The sequence below is a fragment of the Notothenia rossii genome, assembly GCF_949606895.1.
Source record: "Notothenia rossii genome assembly, chromosome: 4".
Lineage (NCBI taxonomy): Eukaryota > Metazoa > Chordata > Actinopteri > Perciformes > Nototheniidae > Notothenia > Notothenia rossii.
In genome coordinates, this window is record NC_136902.1 from 26,121,040 (window position 1) to 26,141,734 (window position 20,695).

The 20,695-nt window shown below is 37.2% G+C and overlaps 1 protein-coding gene across 1 annotated transcript; it reads left to right on the forward strand.

The window, feature by feature from the left end:
• Window positions 1-359: 359 nt before the first annotated feature.
• Window positions 360-19,883, forward strand: LOC307035349 (uncharacterized protein). The gene is made up of 18 exons (XM_079674545.1): window positions 360-456; window positions 7,398-7,697; window positions 8,026-8,130; window positions 8,297-8,401; window positions 8,572-8,676; window positions 8,842-8,946; window positions 9,113-9,217; window positions 9,383-9,487; window positions 9,654-9,758; window positions 9,924-10,028; window positions 10,586-10,629; window positions 10,817-11,434; window positions 11,530-12,207; window positions 12,961-14,785; window positions 15,121-15,297; window positions 15,732-15,905; window positions 16,258-16,304; window positions 16,595-19,883. The coding sequence occupies exons 2-18, from the start codon at window positions 7,666-7,668 to the stop codon at window positions 18,865-18,867; spliced, it is 6,708 nt and encodes a 2,235-aa protein (XP_079530671.1). The 5' UTR covers window positions 360-456; window positions 7,398-7,665; the 3' UTR covers window positions 18,868-19,883.
• The last annotated feature ends 812 nt before the right edge of the window (window positions 19,884-20,695 follow it).

Here is a 20,695-nt window from a genome sequence, read left to right on the forward strand (position 1 = left end):
GGCATATGTATATATATATATATATATATATATATATATATATATATATATATATGTATTTAGTACATTTTGGCTTGAACGGCATTCCATAGGCCGGAGCCTTCAGTCATTTGCATTTTGCAGTTGGTGTTTTAAAATCTATTGTTGTTTAAATAACTAAAACATTTTTTCCAATCTTTATTTACTCAACGCATTTGCGTAAAATAAGAAAATATGCATTTCATGTTTAATTTTTTATATATTTGTATCGAATGGATGCGTGCTCTTTTCCATTGTAACACTTTTACAATACAGAGGACTGTCAGGGGGAGGGGTGATGCTGGTGGGGTGATTACAAATGAAAGTGAAACTGTAGCTCTCGCAGTTCTGCCAGTAGGGAGGAATAACGAAGCACTTAGAAGAGGAAAGTCTGCATTAGAAAAGAACGATTAAAGGATTTAATCCTCACATGCACTGGTAAGAAGGATGCCTTTTGTTTCTTTCTTAAACTTGTAGGCCTACTTGTAGCCTATGTGTAGCTGTTTTTTAATAACTTGCTTTCATGTATGTTTTGCCGCGTTTCTATAGACATGACAAGCTGTGCATGTTCTATGTAATACTCCTTTATGCTGGATAATTGACCGCATGTCATGGAGTGCAGTAATAAGGTATCCGTAGACCTTTATATGAGGCAACTTTATTTACCTAACAGGTCTTCAGCCATGGTACATAGGCCTACTTCTAGATGCAGGCTTGCATACACTACTACTTAGTATCACTTCGCGCCACATCAGTAACATCCTGAAATGTACGCGGCACTATAAAGGCTACTACTGTCTATATACGCCACATGCTTGCATACAAGCAGGGCCGGCCCTAGACTTTTGGGGGCCCTAAGCAAGCTTTGGTTTGGGGGCCCCCTCACTCTAGCGCGTTCTCACTACACACAACACGGAACCAACTTTTGTCTTATGATGTTAGCATAAGCACACATATTGTATAAATAAGCATGTAAACACCGTGGACCTAACATCGTCTAAGGGGGTCCTCACCTCCTCTAGGGGGGTCCGGGGGCATGCTCCCCCGGGAAGATTTTTTTTAAAATATTGAATTTAAAAGCATCAATCTGGTGCACTTTGAGAGAAACATTAAGAGATCTATGGATACATATCTCAACACCCATATGAAACAGAACTGTAAACAGATTTTTCTTTATGGATATCTTACAAATCACTTAAACTGTATTCTTGTTTTGTCATATAGTATTTCATAACTCTTTTTCATTTATTCTCTCTGGCTGTCCATCATATAATGTTCACATAGAAACTAGCTGTCAATAGGAATATCATTCAGAAGAATTATAATTTCTTGCAAAAATCTGTCAAAAAAAGAGGTTGCACATTTAAATTCCAGTGTTGTTATGGCAACGTCAGTGGCCAAACAGCCACATTTACTGCTGCAAATACATTCAAACATGCTGTTGACATGTAAAGCAGTGGCAACTATGCCACCATTTCAGCTGACTTTTTCTCAGAAATACTGTCACATAACATCCATATATTTCAGTGCTAGGTTGATGCTTAGCTAAGCTAACTGTGAAACACTTTAACTGAAAGGACTCCAGATCAAATGTGTACTGTAAGGTAGCTTCTAGCTTCATGTTGAACAGTAAGTCAACATTTCCCAGAGAGCTTTCTTTGAAATCACCAGGTAACGCTAAAAAACATTACATTTAGATTATATGACAAAGTGTTTATTTAATATATCTGGCTAGCTATAGCTACTTGCTAACGGTTTAGCTTACCACCGCGATTCAAAGTAACGTCAACGTAGCTGTAATTTATGCTTTGCTTACATGTTCGCATAACTTGGAAGTTTACTGACATGTACATACCTTGTTTACCTGGCTCAAGTGGTGGCTCTGGGGTTGTTGTGTGAGCCACCACTTGAGAATTGTCGTATTTTTTAAGAAAATGTTTTCTTATGTCCATCTTCAAAAACTCTGAGTCCGACTGACAGTTTATTTTAAACATTGTCACAGCTCACAGGATAGGTACCTGTCAGCCAATAAGACAGATGTTTATTTCCATTCAACTCTCTGGCTGGTCTGGTGTCTTGCCTCTGTTGCATTCACTGAACACGGGAAATTACAATCCTGCCGTCCTCTCTTGTGTCATGATGAGGTTCAGGTAAAGCACGGTTAATGTATTATATTATTGACTCAATAATATAATACATTACTTTGAGAGTAGGCAATCAAGGCATATTAACACAATTAATTAAACATACTTATCACGGCGACGGTGTACTGATATTTTGTTTATTTTATTTTTTTAAATAAAAAAAAATATATTTTTTTTTTGCTCAGCGGCCGCTTATGTCGCTTAATGGGTCGGGCCGGCTCTGCATACAAGTTGCACTTCTCTATACTCGAACGTATTGCTGATCGCCTGATGGTGTCTGAAAATGTGCTCACAATGCCTTTGTCTTTACCTTTTGAGATAATTTGCTGTGCATCTTATCTTTTATAATGTAAACCAGGGGTGTCAAACTCAATGCCTGCGGGCCGGATGTGGCACGCAAGAGCTTGCAAAGAATATAATTCTAATGGAGCCTCGCAGCAGCGAAACTAACGCAATTTAGTCCTCAGTTGAGGCTCCCTCCATGAGGCCCCCTCCACGAGGTCTTCGTGATCGGCCTGTAGGGAGGGACGGCCCTGCACATTTGCAACTGATAACACTGGCAATGATTTTATATGTATAGACTATTACAAAAAAAATGCTTCAAAAAAGTGGGGGCTCCGAATAAGTGGGGGAACAGGCACAGCACAGCAGGGTCTGGAACAGGGGGTATTTATGAAGGTAGATATGGTGCAAAATGCGAGAGCGTGTAAAACCTGATGTGAGCACTTGCAGAAAATAAATCTGAGCTTGTGTGCATACATTTACACTTGTATAAAAATATCCACCTAACTGTGAACCAAATGTACACTTGTATAAAATATCCAAATTTGAAGTCACAGAAGAAAAAAAAAGTTTTGTAGCTTGTAGAAAAAAAATTAACTTAGTGATGAAATGTTCACTTGCAGAAAAATACATATTTTTTAAATATATTTTCCATTACAACTGCAACTTGGTTATTACAACCTCTCAAATCAGTCATTACAACTTGACGAATCTGCTCTGTTGCAGTATAAATCGACGAATCTGCGGTCTTGACTTTTGCTACACTCCTTGCGATAAATGTGTCGTAAAAGTAATTTTCACCTGTAGATCAGCTGTATAGGCTGATTAAAGATAAACACATTATTATTCACTAAAAACATGTCTCTCTCTGATCGATGAGGATAACTTAATCTCACAAATTCATGGGATTTATGTAACAGTAAGACAGAGAAATGTAAGTGTGCATCCACATACAGTATTTTGTGTCTACCATACATCAATACACACACAACCATGTGTTTATGTTACCAAACTCATTTTTTAAATAAATTGTACTGTTGGTTTAATTGTTGAATATTTGCTTGCAATTATTTGCCCTAGACTTCTGCTTTCAGACGTAGTTTTTTATGAAGTTATTACCAAAACCAATAATATCCAATACAGACGCAATAATGTAATATAATTCATTACTTTATATTTATTATATATTTAGATATGTATATTTATACAGTATAGTCTTAAAGTTACAACCGGCCCTTTGTGTGCAACCATAATGCTGATGCGGCCTGCGATGATATTGAGTTTGACACCCCTGATCTAAACTTTGTACATTTATAGTATAGCTTCGTATTCAGTTGTAGGAAGGGCTAACTATTCTGGTATATGAATCTCAAGCCTTTCTTGCTAGCTTGTAAGGTGAAAATACTAATTTATATGCATTTTTGTATAGTTTGAATCTTTATCACGCCATATTTGATGTGTATCAAGCGATTATATGGTTATTCATTAACCCTCTGGAGTACAAGGGTATTTTCTCGATTTTTAGATGTTTCCTTAAATCACCTTTAAAATGTATTTGTTATAACATGGCACCCCATGTTACATATCAAAATGTCCAGGACAGTCTCTGGTCTTACTAGAAATGCAAGTCACTCACCTTAGAGCACTGTCTGATGAGATAATTAGCTTTAAAGCTGAACATTTGACATCCGATCTTTGGACATTTTGAAAACTTGTGAAAACACAGATTCACTCATGTCATCCAATTTTTTTGGTGTTTAGATTTTGTTTAGCAAAGTTCTAGGTTCACAAACGTAGTGAAATATATGAATTACACTGTATATAAATGTGTAATTCATGTCGAACATGAAAATAATTTAATTCGAATTTTGAGTAAAATAGGTGTTTATCACTCTACTTTCACCACAGCACACACTGAGATACATTAGGACTGAATAATGACTTCATATTACACACCAAGGCTCATGTGATTTGAACAAATACATATTGAGCATTAGAACTTTTTTTTCACCAACAATTTATTATAAATATGTTTTTTTCAACCAACTATTTATATAAATATAAGAAACTGGAAAATCTCACTATTTACAATATTGAACATCAGAACTTTCAACCAACTATTCATTATACATGTCAAGACAGTGTCAAGGTCTTTGTCCGTCTTCCAAGACAGTGGGTCTGGCTGCTGTGTAGGTGGGGGTGAGGTGGGGGTGATGGTGACGTGTGCTACGAGAACTCCAAGAGAACTCCTTGCTGGCTGGGTTGAAGGTGATGTTTGTGTTGGAGCCTTTGTGCTGAGGTGTATATTGACCTTGTGGCAGTCACAGATGGATGTGGAGGCAGCTGTGGTGATGCTGGTCCTCGTCTTGGTGGTGATGGCTCTGGTGAAGTCCCTTGAGCCACGGTAGATCTTGACCTGGGGGCAGGCACAGATGGAGGTTCTGGCTGCTGGAGAAACGCCGACTGTGGGCCACTAGGCCCAGGCAGATGTGAATCCTCTCTATAAAACTAATTAAAATGTAGGACAATAATTACTACTCATTTCATTGAAATAAAGTTCTGTAAAATGTTGCTCAAGCACAGATAACAATGCACACATAAAAAGAAAGTTTGGCAGGTGGAACAGGAATCTTTCTCTCTCTCTCTCTCTCACACGCAGGTATTTCCAGTTACTTTACAAGTATAAAATCACAGACACACATATACATACATACATCTGATAACAAAGTCTCATCTGTACAGGACAGTATTGTAAAAATAATCACAGGCACATATAAATACATCTATGACAAAGTCTAATCTGTACAGAACAGTATGATAAAATAATCGATGGCAAAAACATGTCTATAGCCACTGTAAATGTCTCCGTTGTAGGACAAATAAAGGATTATTTGAATCATCTACACATTATAAACTTACTTCTACACACCAAAATAACGTTTACACATAAAACACGTTAACACAGAGTAAATGTTGCTAATGGAGAGTCTATTTTGTCCCAAGAAAAAGTTAACTGTTAATTTTCGTGGTATTCCCCACAAAATGCCAGTTCACTATTACTGATATATATTTTTTTCTTGGTGGGTAGGTCCTTAGTGATTTCTCGAGTGTCCATTGGTCATTTCAGACCAACATGGCTGGGGCCGAGATTTCCTTGACTGACACACCAATCCACCAATCCCACACAGTGTAACGCAGAGTCAAGCTGCTTTGAGCAGCCCTATTGGCTCTGAGTCGAGTAAAGTCTCACGGGAGGTACCGCTGGAAAGCTACACGTCCAACAATTCCGCGGTTATCAGAATCATATTTCTACTCTTTATAATCAAAAATATATGATTAAATACGTCAAATATGCGCACCTCAACGAACCGGCGCGTCCACCGACTCCAGAGGGTTAACCACTGACTTAGTTACAAGATGCTAGTGTAGACATAATTCCTTATGTGTCATTTATACATAGGTCAGGAGAACTGAATTAATGTTCCATTATTGTTTCAGGGAAATTCTATCCTTGTTTATGACTTGTTCACTTTATTTAAAGGCTTCAAGTATGAGCCCTTTTTATGTGTTTGTGCCATATGAAACAAAATATATTTAAATGTAGCTCCCTAAATGTCTCTGCATCTGAAGGAACTTAATCCTCCGGTATCATTCGATTGGACCACGCCAATTAGTCATTCGAGACAAAAATGTCAACTGCAAAATACTTTGATAAAAACATTATATTAAAAGTTTTTTTTCACAGGTGTTTTGGGTTCAATCTTTAAAGCAACTTCTGCCCTAATAGAAAATACCAAAAATGTAATAATTTTCAGGATTTTAACCCTTTAAATGCCATTTTGAAAACATGAAACCGCAGTTTTTTTTCATGATGAAAACAGAGAAAATGAGTTATTTTCCAAAAAATACATATCTGGTGACTGGCTCTTTTTTTTTTTTATAACACTCTTGGATATGTCAAAGATTAGCAGCAAAATTGATTTTTTTGCATTATTAGTTTTTGCACAAAGTCAGATTGAACAAAAAAAGTTACATATTAGTCATTCGGGACAAAAATGTCCACTTCCAAAAACTGCTCTAAAATGAAAAAAGATTAATATTTTTTAAAACTTTTTGGTGTTAAATCTTTCAATCAACTTCAGTCCTGATCAAAAATACCAAATGTTAAATTATGTTCAGGATTTTAACCCTTGAACTGCCAGTTTGAAAACATGAATTTGCGTTTTTCTATGAAAAACATGCACAAAAAGGCAGTTATTTTCCATATAATAAATGTTGGGGGAGTCGGCTTTTTTTTTTTTTATAAGAGTCTTGGATATGTCAAAGATTAGCAGCAAAATTGATTTTTTTGCATTATTAGTTTTTGCACAAAGTCAGATTGAACAAAAAAGTTACAGGGTTAAAATCCTGAAAATGATTACATTTTTGGTATTTTCAATTAGGGCGGAAGTTGCTTTAAAGATTGAACCCAAAAAAGTAGTGAAAAAAACTTTTAATATAATGTTTATATGAAAGTATTTTGCAGTGGACCTTTTTGTCTCAAATGACTAATTTGCGTAGTCAATTTGTTACACAGTGAATTAAAGACCGATTTGAAAAATTGAAATGGGAATTCCAAACTAGATCGAGAAAATAGCCTTGTTAGAAATAATCAGGCCATTTGCACCAAAGTTATTGCAAAATGAAAAGTGAAAAATGACCCATATGGACAAAAACGTCCACAGTGATACCGGAGGGTTAAGCTAGATAATAGTAGCAAAACACGTTTGTTTACCTGATGTGTCATTATTGCTGTTTTAATGTTAAAATGTAGCCGATCATTGTATTCAAGCATTCTTCATTGATGCATTTTTTTATTCGTGTAAATTCTCGAGCCCATTAACGAGTTCAAAAATGTAACTAGCTTTGTAAATTACCAACAATCTTTATCTATTTAATTTGACAATTTTGCAGTACCTCTGAGGTCCATTGAATGGGGCTATGAGGCCCTCCACTGGGCCCTGGACAAAAGCTGCTATATAGATTGACAGCCTTCGTTTCAAAGACAAGTCCATGTACAAAACAGGATGGAACCATAATAAGGAGACTTTGCTGCAACTATTGCCTGGAGAAAAGGCAAGGAGCTGGAACATTATGTAAATCAGTAGGTGCAAGGATCACCATACAACCGCTTTGTCCATCAAAGAGTACAACACAGACCATTATTGCCTCAAAAATCAACATGTCTCAGGCCGAAGACACATCAACTGACCAGTAAGTACAACTTTTTTTTTCTATTGACTTAATCTCACCTAACACAGGATGTGAAAGTCAAACCATATACATAGTGCATGCAGTTGCATGCTAAATGTAATATTGTTGAAAAGTGAGCATAATCAAAGTAACATGAGAAATGCATTTCACCTCCAAGCTCTCGAGTGATATTCATCTTTTTAGTTGAACGTTTGAAACAGTAAGAAGAGACAGAGAAAAATTCTCAATGGAATCACTTTAACATAACAAGATAAATGTTGTAAATTCTGCTTTGGGACTCCAAAATAACATTAAAAAGGTTCACACTGTAAATGTATCTGTGTTGAAGCCTGCTTGGGCAAGAAAGACCAGTGTCTCCTGCACCCAGCGATCTTTCCATGAAGAGTGACTGGTCCAAGGAGGAGCCTTTAAACTTCAGAGAAAGAGAACCAGGGTAAAATATGTTGGTTAAGTTGAACATTTGAAATGGAATTAGAGACAGTGAATACATAATTAATCTGAAGAGAATCACTTTGAAATATTGAGATAAATACTGTCAATAACACTTTTTGGCTCAACAATAATCTTTTTAAATGTGAAAAAATGTATCTGTGTTGTAGCCTGTTTGAGCCAGAAAGACCAGTGTCTCCTGCACCCAGCGATCTTTCCATGAAGAGTGACCAGTCCAAGGCGGACCCTTTAAACTTCAGAAAAAGAGAACCAGGGTAAAATATGTTGGTTAAGTTGAACGTTTGAAAAATAGACATAGAGACAGTGGATACATAATTAAACTGATAAGAATCACTTTTACATATTGAGATAAATACTGTCAATACCACTTTTTGGCTCAACAATATTATTAAAAAAAATGTAAAAACTGTTTTCTGTGTTAAAGCCTGCTTGAGCAAGAAAGACCAGTGTCTCCTGCACCCAGCGATCTTTCCATGAAGAGTGACTGGTCCAAGGAGGACCCTTTAAACTTCAGAAAAAGAGAACCAGGGTAAGATATGTTGGTTAAGTTGAACGTTTGAAACAGTAAGAAGAGACAGAGAAAAAGTCTCAATAGAATCACTTTAACATAACGAGATAAATCTCGTAAATTCTGCTTTGGGACTCCAAAATAACATTAAAAAGGTTCACACTGTAAATGTTTTCTGTTTTAAAGCCTGCTTGGGCAAGAAAGACCAGTGTCTCCTGCACCCAGCAATCTTTCCATGAAGAGTGACTGGTCCAAGGAAGACCCTTTAAACTTCAGAAAAGGAGAACCAGGGTAAAATATGTTGGTTAAGTTGAACGTTTGAAATCCACATAGAGACAGTGGATACATAATTAAACTGATAAGAATCAATTTTACATATTGAGATAAATACTGTCAATACCACTTTTTGGCTCAACAATATAAAAAAAAAATGTAAAAACTGTTTTCTGTGTTGAAGCCTGCTTGAGCAAGAAAGACCAGTGTCTCCTGCACCCAGTGATCTTTCCATGAAGAGTGACTGGTCCAAGGAAGACCCTTTAAACTTCAGAAAAAGAGAACCAGGGTAAGATATGTTGGTTAAGTTGAATGTTTGAAACAGTAAGAAAGAGACAGAGAAAAAGTCTCAATAGAATCACTTTAACATAATGAGATACGTCTCGTAAATTCTGCTTTGGGACTCCAAAATAACATTAAAAAGGTTCACACTGTAAATGTATCTTTGTTGAAGGCTGCTTGGGCAAGAAAGACCAGTGTCTCCTGCACCCAGTGATCTTTCCATGAAGAGTGACCGGTCCAAGGAGGAGCCTTTAAACTTCAGAAAAGGAGAAGCAGGGTAAGATATGTTGGTTAAGTTGAACATTTGAAATGGAATTAGAGACAGTGAATACATAATTAATCTGAAGAGAATCACTTTGAAATATTGAGATAAATACTGTCAATCACACTTTTTGGCTCAACAATAATCTTTTTAAATGTGAAAAAATGTATCTGTGTTGTAGCCTGTTTGAGCCAGAAAGACCAGTGTCTCCTGCACCCAGCGATCTTTCCGTGAAGAGTGACTGGTCCAAGGAAGACCCTTTAAACTTCAGAAAAGGAGAACCAGGGTAAGATATGTTGGTTAAGTTGAACGTTTGAAACAGTAAGAAGAGACAGAGAAAAAGTCTCAATAGAATTACTTTAACATAATGAGATAAATCTCGTAAATTCTGCTTTGGGACTCCAAAATAACATTAAAAAGGTTCACACTGTAAATGTTTTCTGTTTTAAAGCCCGCTTGGGCAAGAAAGACGAGTCTCTCCTGCACCCAGCAATCTTTCCATGAAGAGTGACCGGTCCAAGGAGGCCCCTTTAAACTTCAGAAAAGGAGAACCAGGGTAAGATATGTTGGTTAAGTTGAACATTTGAAATGGAATTAGAGACAGTGAATACATAATTAATCTGAAGAGAATCGCTTTGAAATATTGAGATAAATACTGTCAATAACACTTTTTGGCTCAACAATATTTTAAGATATGTTGCTTAAGTTTAATGTTTGAAACAGTAAGAAGAGACAGAGAAAAAGTCTCAATAGAATCACTTTAACATAACAAGATGTAAATTCTGCTTTGGGACTCCAAAATAACATTAAAAAGGTTCACACTGTAAATGTGTTGTGTTTTATAGCCTATTTGAGCCAGAAAGACCAGTCTCTCCTGCACCCACCAACATTGCAGGAGATAATCCTCTTGTCTTCATGTCTAAACAAAGATAGGGAAAACTGGTATTGATACTGGTTTAACTTAAAATGCAGGAACAATGGGAAAACATTGCAAATTAAATCTTTGAAACCTAAAGCATACATTTGACCTAAAACATAAAAAGTGTATATTCATATTTGTCTCAGTAAATGTATCTTTCCGTATTGACACAAAAATGTATCGCCTTTGCCCAGCAGCGCTCCCATGACAACAAGCAAGGATGAAGAACGCAGAAAAGGTACTCAAACATGGAGCTACACAGTCAAAGAATCAAAACATTGCAAAAACAAACATATTTTTATTCACATGCCATTTGCCTCTTGGTTTAACTGCAAGTTAACAGAATACATAATTTGATAGAGTTTTATTAAAATTGTGTACAACTATTTTGTAATTCATGTATATTTTCTTTATAATTTACTTAGGGAAGGATACACACAAACTAAGAGAAGACCTAAAAAAGAGGATCGGCAAGCTGCATGAAAAGGAACCGAAAGTAACTGACACTAAACTCTATGAGATACCAGCTGAGAAAGACAAGGACCCTAAAGCACTAACCTTTTCTACATTATTTCAAAAATCAAAGAAAGATGAAGTGCGAACAGTGCTAATGAAGGGAGTAGCTGGAATTGGTAAAACATTTCAAAAAAAGTTATTCATGGTAGAGTGGGCAAAAGGAAGCTCTATCAAAAAGATAGACTTTATAGTGTCGTTAAACTTCAGTGAGCTGAATTCAATGAGCGCTCAAAGCCTGAACAAACTGATTGGTCATTCCCTCAAGGTTGAAGAACATGGAGATTACAAGTTTGACGAATGTAAACTTGTTTTTGTCCTTGATGGCCTGGAAAAATGTGAATTTCCTCTGGATTTTGCAAAGAACAAGGACCTGGAGGATATTGAAGAGCAAGCCTCGATGGATTCGCTGCTAACAAGCCTCATCAAGGGGACTTTGCTTCCCTCTGCTCATCTTTGGATCCTCTCTCAACCTTCAGGAGTTGAGAAGATTCCTCCTGAATACATCCAGCGAGTGACAGAATGTCGAGGTATAAAACTATATCAGTTTTAATAGTTCATACTCCATATTGTGTGATCTGCTGTTTTATCCTTTATCAATAACATTGTTTTGTTTATTATTCAGAAAACTTGAAGCGACGGCAGAATCTGGCCTCAGCTCTGAGAGGAAGATTGCTTGAGGAAGCGTCTCCATATGAACATGTTAATACTCCTAACCAGAAAAACACCGAACACATCATAAGAGAGGTCAATGGAGAATCTGTGAAACGGGTGAATGCCGTATCTGACATCTTTAAAGAAGAAGATAGAAAAACGATCCGTACTGTGCTGACTATTGGAGAAAGTGAAATTGGAAAATCCTTATGTGTGCAGAAATTCATCAGAGAGTGGGCTAAAAAGGACAACGGCTATTTAACTTGGTTTAAGGCTTTATGGGCCAAAGCCCAAGCTAAAGAAGTAGACGTTATATTTCCACTTAACATCTCAAAGCTTCAAACGATAAGAAACAATGAAACCAGTTTGGTGGAACTTCTTTATGAATTCGTCAAGGAAACAAAGGAAAATGTAATCTCTAACATTGAGCAGTTTAAAGTTTTATTTGTCTTGGATGGATTTAATGCTTACCAACCTCCTCCTGACTTTGACAACAAAGACAAAGTAACTGATGTCAGAGGGCGCGCTTCAGTGGATGTTCTACTGACAAACCTCATCAAAGGAAACTTGTTTCCCTCTGCCCGACTTTGGATAACCTCCCGACTCAAGTTGCCTGATGCATGTGTCCACAGGACGACAGAAATACGATGTAAGCTAAAGGGTGTGGAGGAATTCTACCAAAGGAAACTGTATAAAACATGGTTAAAGTACATAGTGAAAGTGGTCCTAAGTGACACAAATGGGTACCATTTTACAATAAGACTACCCTTATAAAGGATTCATTAAAGGGTTTATAATTAGGTTATGAATTAGGTTGTAAACACTTTATTAATCATTAAGAACCATTTATAAACCAGTTCTAACATGCATCAACACAGGCTCACTATTTGGCAAGATGACTAAGCCTTGATGTAACACGATCCACTAGAGAGAAAACTAATCGCATAATTCATAAGAACTACCATTAGTTAGGAAATTCTGCTGCCATTTGTTATTTGAGTCAAAAAGATGGCCTGCTCTAACAACAAATGAAAAGCTGCTATCTGAATGCTACTCTTTGCTAATAGAAAGAGAGGGACAAGTTTAGCCAATATGTGTATTTTTCTGACCTTGCTGTCAGGACTCAGAGATACTTTCACCGGTGAGCCCCTTATAATGTTTTACTTGCTTATGCAGCAAAAATGATGGCACCGTAGGGTACCCTAAAGGAGGTCGGCATCCAACGGTAGAGTCAAGTAAAGAAAGGATATACCAATTTCTGCTTTATTATAGCCAATAACAATCCAATAAAATGCTTTCAATCAGCCTAGATTCTGATCCTGAGGATCAGCCTGGAATTTTATGTATGGTATAAACTGTCTAATTTCTGTCCTCACTAACTTAAAACAATACTCTTCTGCAGGTAAGCCTGATGCTGCATCTCACCAGACACTCAAAACCCAGCTGAAGGAACAATTTACCCATGTGAGTGAGGGGATTGATAAGCAGAAAACCTCTGCTCTTCTTAATTCCATCTACACAGATCTCTACATCGTCGAGGGAGAGAGGGGAGAGATACATTCTCAGCATGAGGTCAAACAAGTTCAAGACGCAAAGTTCAAACCAGTGACACAAGAAACATCGATTAAATATCATGACATTCTAAAATCTGCACCTGGTGAAAATAGACCCATTAGAACTGTGCTGACGCTAGGATTGGCAGGCATTGGAAAGACGTTTGCTACAAAGAAGTTCATGTTGGACTGGGCTGAGGGTATGGCCAATGGGGAAATATTTTTTATATTTCCACTTTCTTTCCGGGAGCTGAATTTGAGAGAAAAGGAAGAACACACCTTGGAGGAACTCATTTTTCAGTTTTGTCCAGGAATGAAGACATCAGAAATAAAAGACTATGACAAGTACAGCATTCTGATTGTACTGGATGGTCTTGATGAATATCACCCTGAACTTGACTTCAAGAATGCTGTATCTTGCACAGAGGTGAGTAAGCGAACCTCAGTGAGTGTCCTACTAACAAACCTCATCCAAGGAAATCTGCTGTCCAAAGCTCAAATCTGGATCACCTCCCGACCTGCAGCCGCCAATCATATCCCTGCAGATAAAGTTGACCGGGTAACAGAGGTGCGAGGATTTAATGATGAGCAAAAGGAGGAGTACTTCAGAAAAAGATTCAGTGATAAAGATTTGGCAGAGAAAATCTTGTTGCATGTCAAGAAATCAAGGAGCCTTTACATCATGTGTCACATTCCTGTCTTCTGTTGGATCACAGCAAGCGTTCTGGAAGACGTTGTGAGAGAAACTGAAAAAGAAGGAGAGAGAGCAAAGACAAATGAAGACAGGATGCCCAAGACTTTAACTGATATGTACATATACTTCCTCCTGTTACAATGCAAACAGGCTAATGTCAAGTACGCTTCAGATGAAGCAGGTGACAATTCTAAAACAGATTCATGCTGGAATGCAAGGAACAAGGAAACAATCATTTCTCTGGGTAAAGTGGCTTTTGAGGGTCTAAGGGAAGGGAACCTTCTCTTCGATGAACAAAAGTTGAAAGAGGATAAGCTTAACATCCAAAAAACTGCAGTCTTCTCTGGACTTTTTACTCAGACCTTGAAAGAAGGATGTGGGCTGTACCCACAGAAAATGTTCTGCTTTGTTCATCTGAGCATTCAAGAGTTCCTGGCTGCTTTGTATGTCTTTCAAACATTCAACAACACAGGTGAAAATCTGCTTTCCATGCCCAATCCAACAGATAAAGACATGCCTGAAGGATTCTACACGACAGCGATTGACAAAGCTTTAGATAGCAAAAATGGGGACTGGGATCTGTTTCTCCGCTTCCTCTTGGGGCTCTCTCTGGAAACGAATCAGAGTCTAGTGCAAGAACTTCTGAGGAAGACAGAAAACAATGTAGAGACTAACAAGAAAACAATTCGGTACATCAAAGAAAAGATTAAAGATGAGAAGACTCATGCAGATAAAAAATGCAATCTTTTCTACTGTCTGAATGAGCTGAATGACCACTCTCTGGTTGAAGAAGTGAAAAAGTACCTCCGCTCAGAAAGTGTCACATTTGAACATTTCACCACCTCCGAGTGGTCAGCTCTGACTTTTGTGCTGCTAACATCAGATGAGAGGCTTGATGTGTTTGATCTGAAGAAGTACCTAAAATCAGAGACTGTTCTTCTTGGAATGTTACCGGTTGTCAAAGTGTCCCAAACTGCTTTGTGAGTACTTTAAATGCTCTTACAACTATTTTGTTATCTTGCAATACACACAAAGTATATTTATTAAGTTTATTGATGATGCCTTTTACTATGTCCTTGATGGTCCCATTTGGTCTAACAGTGGTCTATAACAAGTCCGGATTGGACAGTTCAGAAAAACTCATTTATTTGTATAAAAATTCAAGCAGGTAGACACTAATTGGAACGACAGTCTCACATTTGACCTGCAATTATAGTGAGGTTGAGCGATTCTTTAAGACTTTTAGTTTTCAGAAAGAATCTGCATTTCCAAACAAAAAACAGCAAGATGTATTAATGGACCCATGTTTTCACAGGCTGAGCTGGTGTACTCTCTCTGAGGAGTCCTGCGGAGGTCTGTCATCTTTAGTCCTCAGCTCCCCATCCAATAATCTTACAGAGCTCAACCTGAGTCATAACGACTTGCATGATTCAGGTGTGGAAATGCTTGCTGAGGGCCTAAAGAGTGTACACTGTAAACTGGAGATTCTCAAGTAAGTGGACAATGCATTTACTGTACGGGTGGTTGCTTTGTGTATGTTTAGTAACATTATTCCAAAAGAATGTCCATTGAGCAATGCAGCACATCTTTATTTAAAAAGGTACGTTTGTGTCTTCAGAGACCATGATCGTTTTTTTAAACCTTGCTTCTGTGTAAGGCAGAATACACATAGTTAATGAAAGTATTCAAATGTAATATCAGACAGTTTTTTCAATGATTTATACATTGGCCTTGGAAATTAAATTTGGTTGGCTGCAGATTTCTATTAGATATGTAAAAAATACAGCATAATAGACACACTTTTGCTTCCCCATCAATGTTTCAGAACATTTCAAATCCAAAAAGAGAAAAATGATAAACACACAGAGAAACGTTAAAAAGCATTTCTTGAATGCGTGTGTCTGTTTGTTTGTGTGTTGCCTGCAGGCTGTCAGGTTGTCAGGTGACGGAGAAAGGCTGCTCATTCCTGGCGTCAGCTCTCGAGTACAAAAAACACTCCCTGAAACACCTGGACCTGAGTTACAATCACCCAGGAGACAATGGGAGGAGGCTGCTCTCTGAAATATATGAAGATCCAGATTCAAAGCTGAAGACACTCTGGTATGTAAAGAAGTCATGTACAATTAAGAAAGTAAACTTGTGATGTCATCAAGTATAAAATCTATTGGTGCTCCATGGACGATGAATGTAAGAGTGATTTTGTGGACCGAAATGTGGGGATTATGGGACAAGCCTTTTTTGCTGTTTCATTAATTATGTCCATATGCATTTTCCTACATCTTTTGATATTGAGCAATGTACGCAAACACAAGAGCAATATATTGAATAAAAGGCTATATTGTCTTGTGATGCCTTGCTACAGGGGGCTAAAACATGTGCAATAAACAAGAACGCTTTTCAAAGTATTGAATTGAATTTCTGTATATATCAACCCTGTCTTTGTTTTGTGCAGTTTGGATCACTGTGGAGCGCATCGTATAAAGCCAGGGCTGAAGAAGTGTAAGTCTTTATTATTGTTGTATTCCTTATTATTATGTAAGATGTTATCACTTCAGTATAGTGTTAGACAAGGATTAAGTGGAAGTAAATTCCTGATACGTTTCAAATTAATCTCTGATAATATGCCTTTGTCACCTAATTTAACATGTAATATAGGTTTCGATAATGTACACACTTCTTTTTAGATATGACATCCGTTATATACTAAATAGATTTGTATTTGTATTTGATCTAAACAACATAAGATACAGCTCTTATAAAACTAAATTATGAGTCTGTTCCTATTTCAGATGGTGCTGATCTAAAGCTTGATGAAAACACAGCAAGCAAGAGGCTTATATTGTCTGAGGAGAACAGAAAAGTAAAAACTGTGCGGACGGTGAAGGAAAAGGTGGAGCGACCTGAACACAAGGGCAGGTTTATGAGGAGCCAGGTGATTTGTGGGGAGGGCATGCAAGGCTTCTGCTACTGGGAGGTGGAGTGGGAAGGGAGGGTTGGCATCGCAGTGACATATGAAGCAGTGGGAAGAGGATGGGATAGAAGTGGTGGCCTAGGATGCAACGAGATGTCCTGGAGTCTGCTCTGCTCGAGGACTCAGTACCATTCCATACATGGAAAAACATGGAAACTTATTGAGCCCAACAATGAGAAGACATCAAAAGATATTACGTCCAAAGACGGGAAGACTTCCAAAGATAGGAAAAAGTCCAAAGATGGAAATACATCCAAATATGGGAAGACGTCCACAGACTTTAAGTTCAAAGATGGAAAGACAACTAAGGATTGGAATATTTCCAAAGACGGGAATACATTCAAAAATATTAAGTCCAAAAATGGAAAGACATCCTCAGATGGGAAGATGTCCAAAGACCTTGAGTCAAAAGATGAGAAAACATCCAAATATACTAAGTTCAAAGATGAGAAGACATCAAAAGATACTGAGTCCAAAGATGTGAAGATGTCCAAAGACATTGAGTCAAAGAATCAAAAGACATCCAAAGATACTGAGGCAAAAGATGAGAAGACATCAAAAGATACTAAGTCCAAAGATGCAAAGATGTCCAAAGACATTGCGTCAAAAGATGAGAAGACATCAAAAGATACTGAGTCCAAAGATGCAAAGATGTCCAAAGACATAGCGTTAAAAGATGAGAAGACATCAAAAGATACTGAGTTCAAAGATGGGAAGACATCAAAAGATACTGAGTCCAAAGATGCAAAGATGTCCAAAGACATTGCGTCAAAAGATGAGAAGACATCAAAAGATACTGAGTTCAAAGATGGGAAGACATCAAAAGATAGGAAAACGACAAAAGATGGAAATACATTCAAAGACTTGAAGTTCAAAGGTGGAAAGACGACTGAGGGTTGGAAAACTTCCAAGGATGGGAATACATTAAAAAATGGGAAGACATCCTCAGATGGGAAGACGTCCAAAGCTGAGAAGACATCCAAAGACTTTGAGTCAAAAGATGAGAAGACATCCAGAGATCCTGAGTTCAAAGATGGGAAGATGTCCAAAGACGTGAAGTTCAAAGGTGGAAAGACGACTAAGGATGGGAAAACTTCCAAGGATGGGAATACATTCAAAAATGGGAAGACATCCAAAGAACTTGAGTCAAAAGATGTGAAGATGTCCAAAGACATTGAGTCAAAGAATCAAAAGACATCCAAAGATACTGAGGCAAAAGATGAGAAGACATCAAAAGATACTAAGTCCAAAGATGCAAAGATGTCCAAAGACATTGCGTCAAAAGATGAGAAGACATCAAAAGATACTGAGTCCAAAGATGCAAAGATGTCCAAAGACATTGCGTCAAAAGATGAGAAGACATCAAAAGATACTGAGTTCAAAGATGGGAAGACATCAAAAGATACTGAGTCCAAAGATGCAAAGATGTCCAAAGACATTGCGTCAAAAAATGAGAAGACATCAAAAGATACTGAGTTCAAAGATGGGAAGACATCAAAAGATAGGAAAACGACAAAATATGGAAATACATTCAAAGACTTGAAGTTCAAAGGTGGAAAGACGACTGAGGGTTGGAAAACTTCCAAGGATGGGAATACATTAAAAAATGGGAAGACATCCTCAGATGGGAAGACGTCCAAAGCTGAGAAGACATCCAAAGACTTTGAGTCAAAAGATGAGAAGACATCCAGAGATCCTGAGTTCAAAGATGGGAAGATGTCCAAAGACGTGAAGTTCAAAGGTGGAAAGACGACTAAGGATGGGAAAACTTCCAAGGATGGGAATACATTAAAAAATGGGAAGACATCCAAAGAACTTGAGTCAAAAGATGGGAAGATGTCCAAAGACATTGAGTCCAAAGACGAGAAGACATCAAAAGATACTGAGCCCAAAGATGGGACAATGTCCAAATTGCCTCTTTATAAAAGAATAGCAGTATTTCTGGATTGGGAAGCTGGCACTCTGACCTATTACGGTGTCACACAAGAAAAGCTGAGCCTTATACACACCTTCCATGCCAGATTCACTGAGCCCCTCTTCCCATGCTTCTGGTTTCAGAAGGGCTCTGTGACTTTGTGTAAAATAGACTGAACTCCCTGAGATAGGGGAAGTCTTCCATTGATGCTCCATTTGACTTCAATGGAATAGCAAAACCTTGCCTGCATCGTATCAATACCATGATGTAAAAGACTGAAAGACACTATATTAACATAGTTCCTCTTGCCGGAAGATGTTTGATCAATTACTGTTTACTTAAAGTGGACCAATCATCCTGTATTTCAATAATATAGTGTAGGACCATACCTATATAAGGCATATTTATACTTTTTATTTTTCAAAATACCAAACAGATCATGCATTTTAGCCATTACTCATTTCGCTCAATTTAAAACTGTCTTTTCATGGGCTGATTCTGTGAGAACAGCACCATCTACAGGCCTGGCATATGTACTACAGTGTCTCCAGCACTTTCGAACTGCCATGTCCGTGGCTGTCTCCTCCTAATTGGTGGAGTTGGCCCAATAGCCGTAGCGCCACTTCTGTGACGTCATAGAACTGTTCAAATCTGGATCAGTCTGTATCAGATCCGTTGAAGCCCCTTTTTAAGAGATTTGGGTATGGAGGAAAATAGAGAGGGTTGTATTTTCTGACACTTGGTGAGTTCCCTGGAACACCGGGGACACATATTCATGTATAAAAGACGTACAAAAGTGCATTTTGCATGATAGGTCACCTTTAAGTAACTTTCTTACCTATAGCCTGAATTGATGAAAGTATGTTGCAGTTCCTTAAACTACTGTAGTAAGAGTATGCGAACAGATGATCCATATATATGAGTAAGCCGAATGGTGTCAACTTTCCAATTAAATTACAAGGAAATATTCAGTTTTTACAATTCAAAGAATTTCATGTAAGTAAATGTGAGATGTACTGTCATAAAAATGAAAAGTGTTATAGAATAACTGTATGCTAACTCTTGAAGCCGCTTATACAGAACAACTGATTTACCGCCATTATATTGATACATTTTGTTTTAAATGAATGTAATGTCATTGATGCTGTAGGGCATTCGCAAAAATAAAAAAATATATTTTAGTTTTATTAAACCGAAGTGTGTCTTTATATAAAACATATACGTATGCATACACACAATTGTACATCTTCGTTTGTAAATATAATATAATTGTATAATACTTGTATTGGTTTTATATTCTACCTTCTTCTATTTTGTTGTCCATTTAAATTGTGGTCATATCAAATTTCCTTCAGTGTCCTTCAGATGGCAATCTGTGTGTGAAGAGCAAACAACATTGTGCAGAATGTATTTTATAATAAAAAGATAAATAGATAGACAGTTAGATAGATTTTGTTATTCATCTCAAATTGGGAAATTCTTTGGTAACAGCAGCAATGTTATAAGGCATTCAAATGTTTAAAAGGTGAAATAAAGTATATACATAATAACTTAAAGATAAACAGCATATAACAATATATACATGTCCACATTAGAAAATACATGTATCACAAAGAATATACAGTATACATTTGAATGTTTTATAAAAGACAAATACATTACAGCATCAGAAATAGATATGTAGCAAAACATATAGACATGTATAGGTAGTGTGTACTGGAAATTATAGTTGTGCAAAGGAGCTTTTGTGCAAATTGTTCATGGTGTTGGAGAGGGACAAAGATCAACTTCATACCAGGAGGTCTTAATGCGTAGATTAAAATGTGTTTATCCTTCCTAAAACAATATTCACATATCCATATGTACACTGTAACAATGTTCAAGTCCTCCTCTTTACTCTGGTCATAAGAAGAGTCCTTACTAAAAAGCTTCCAACGTAAGCTGAGGCAAAATCCACAGTCCTTACATAGTGTAAATGTATGTTCTTAAATTCATCAGACAATT

Coding starts and splice junctions, on each gene's coding strand:
- LOC307035349 (XM_079674545.1), top strand. CDS start 7,666: ATGTCTCAGGCCGAAGACACATCAACTGACCA. Junction 9,218..9,382: donor TTCAGAAAAAGAGAACCAGG/GTAAGATATGTT, acceptor TCTTTGTTGAAG/GCTGCTTGGGCAAGAAAGAC. Junction 14,786..15,120: donor AAAGTGTCCCAAACTGCTTT/GTGAGTACTTTA, acceptor ATGTTTTCACAG/GCTGAGCTGGTGTACTCTCT.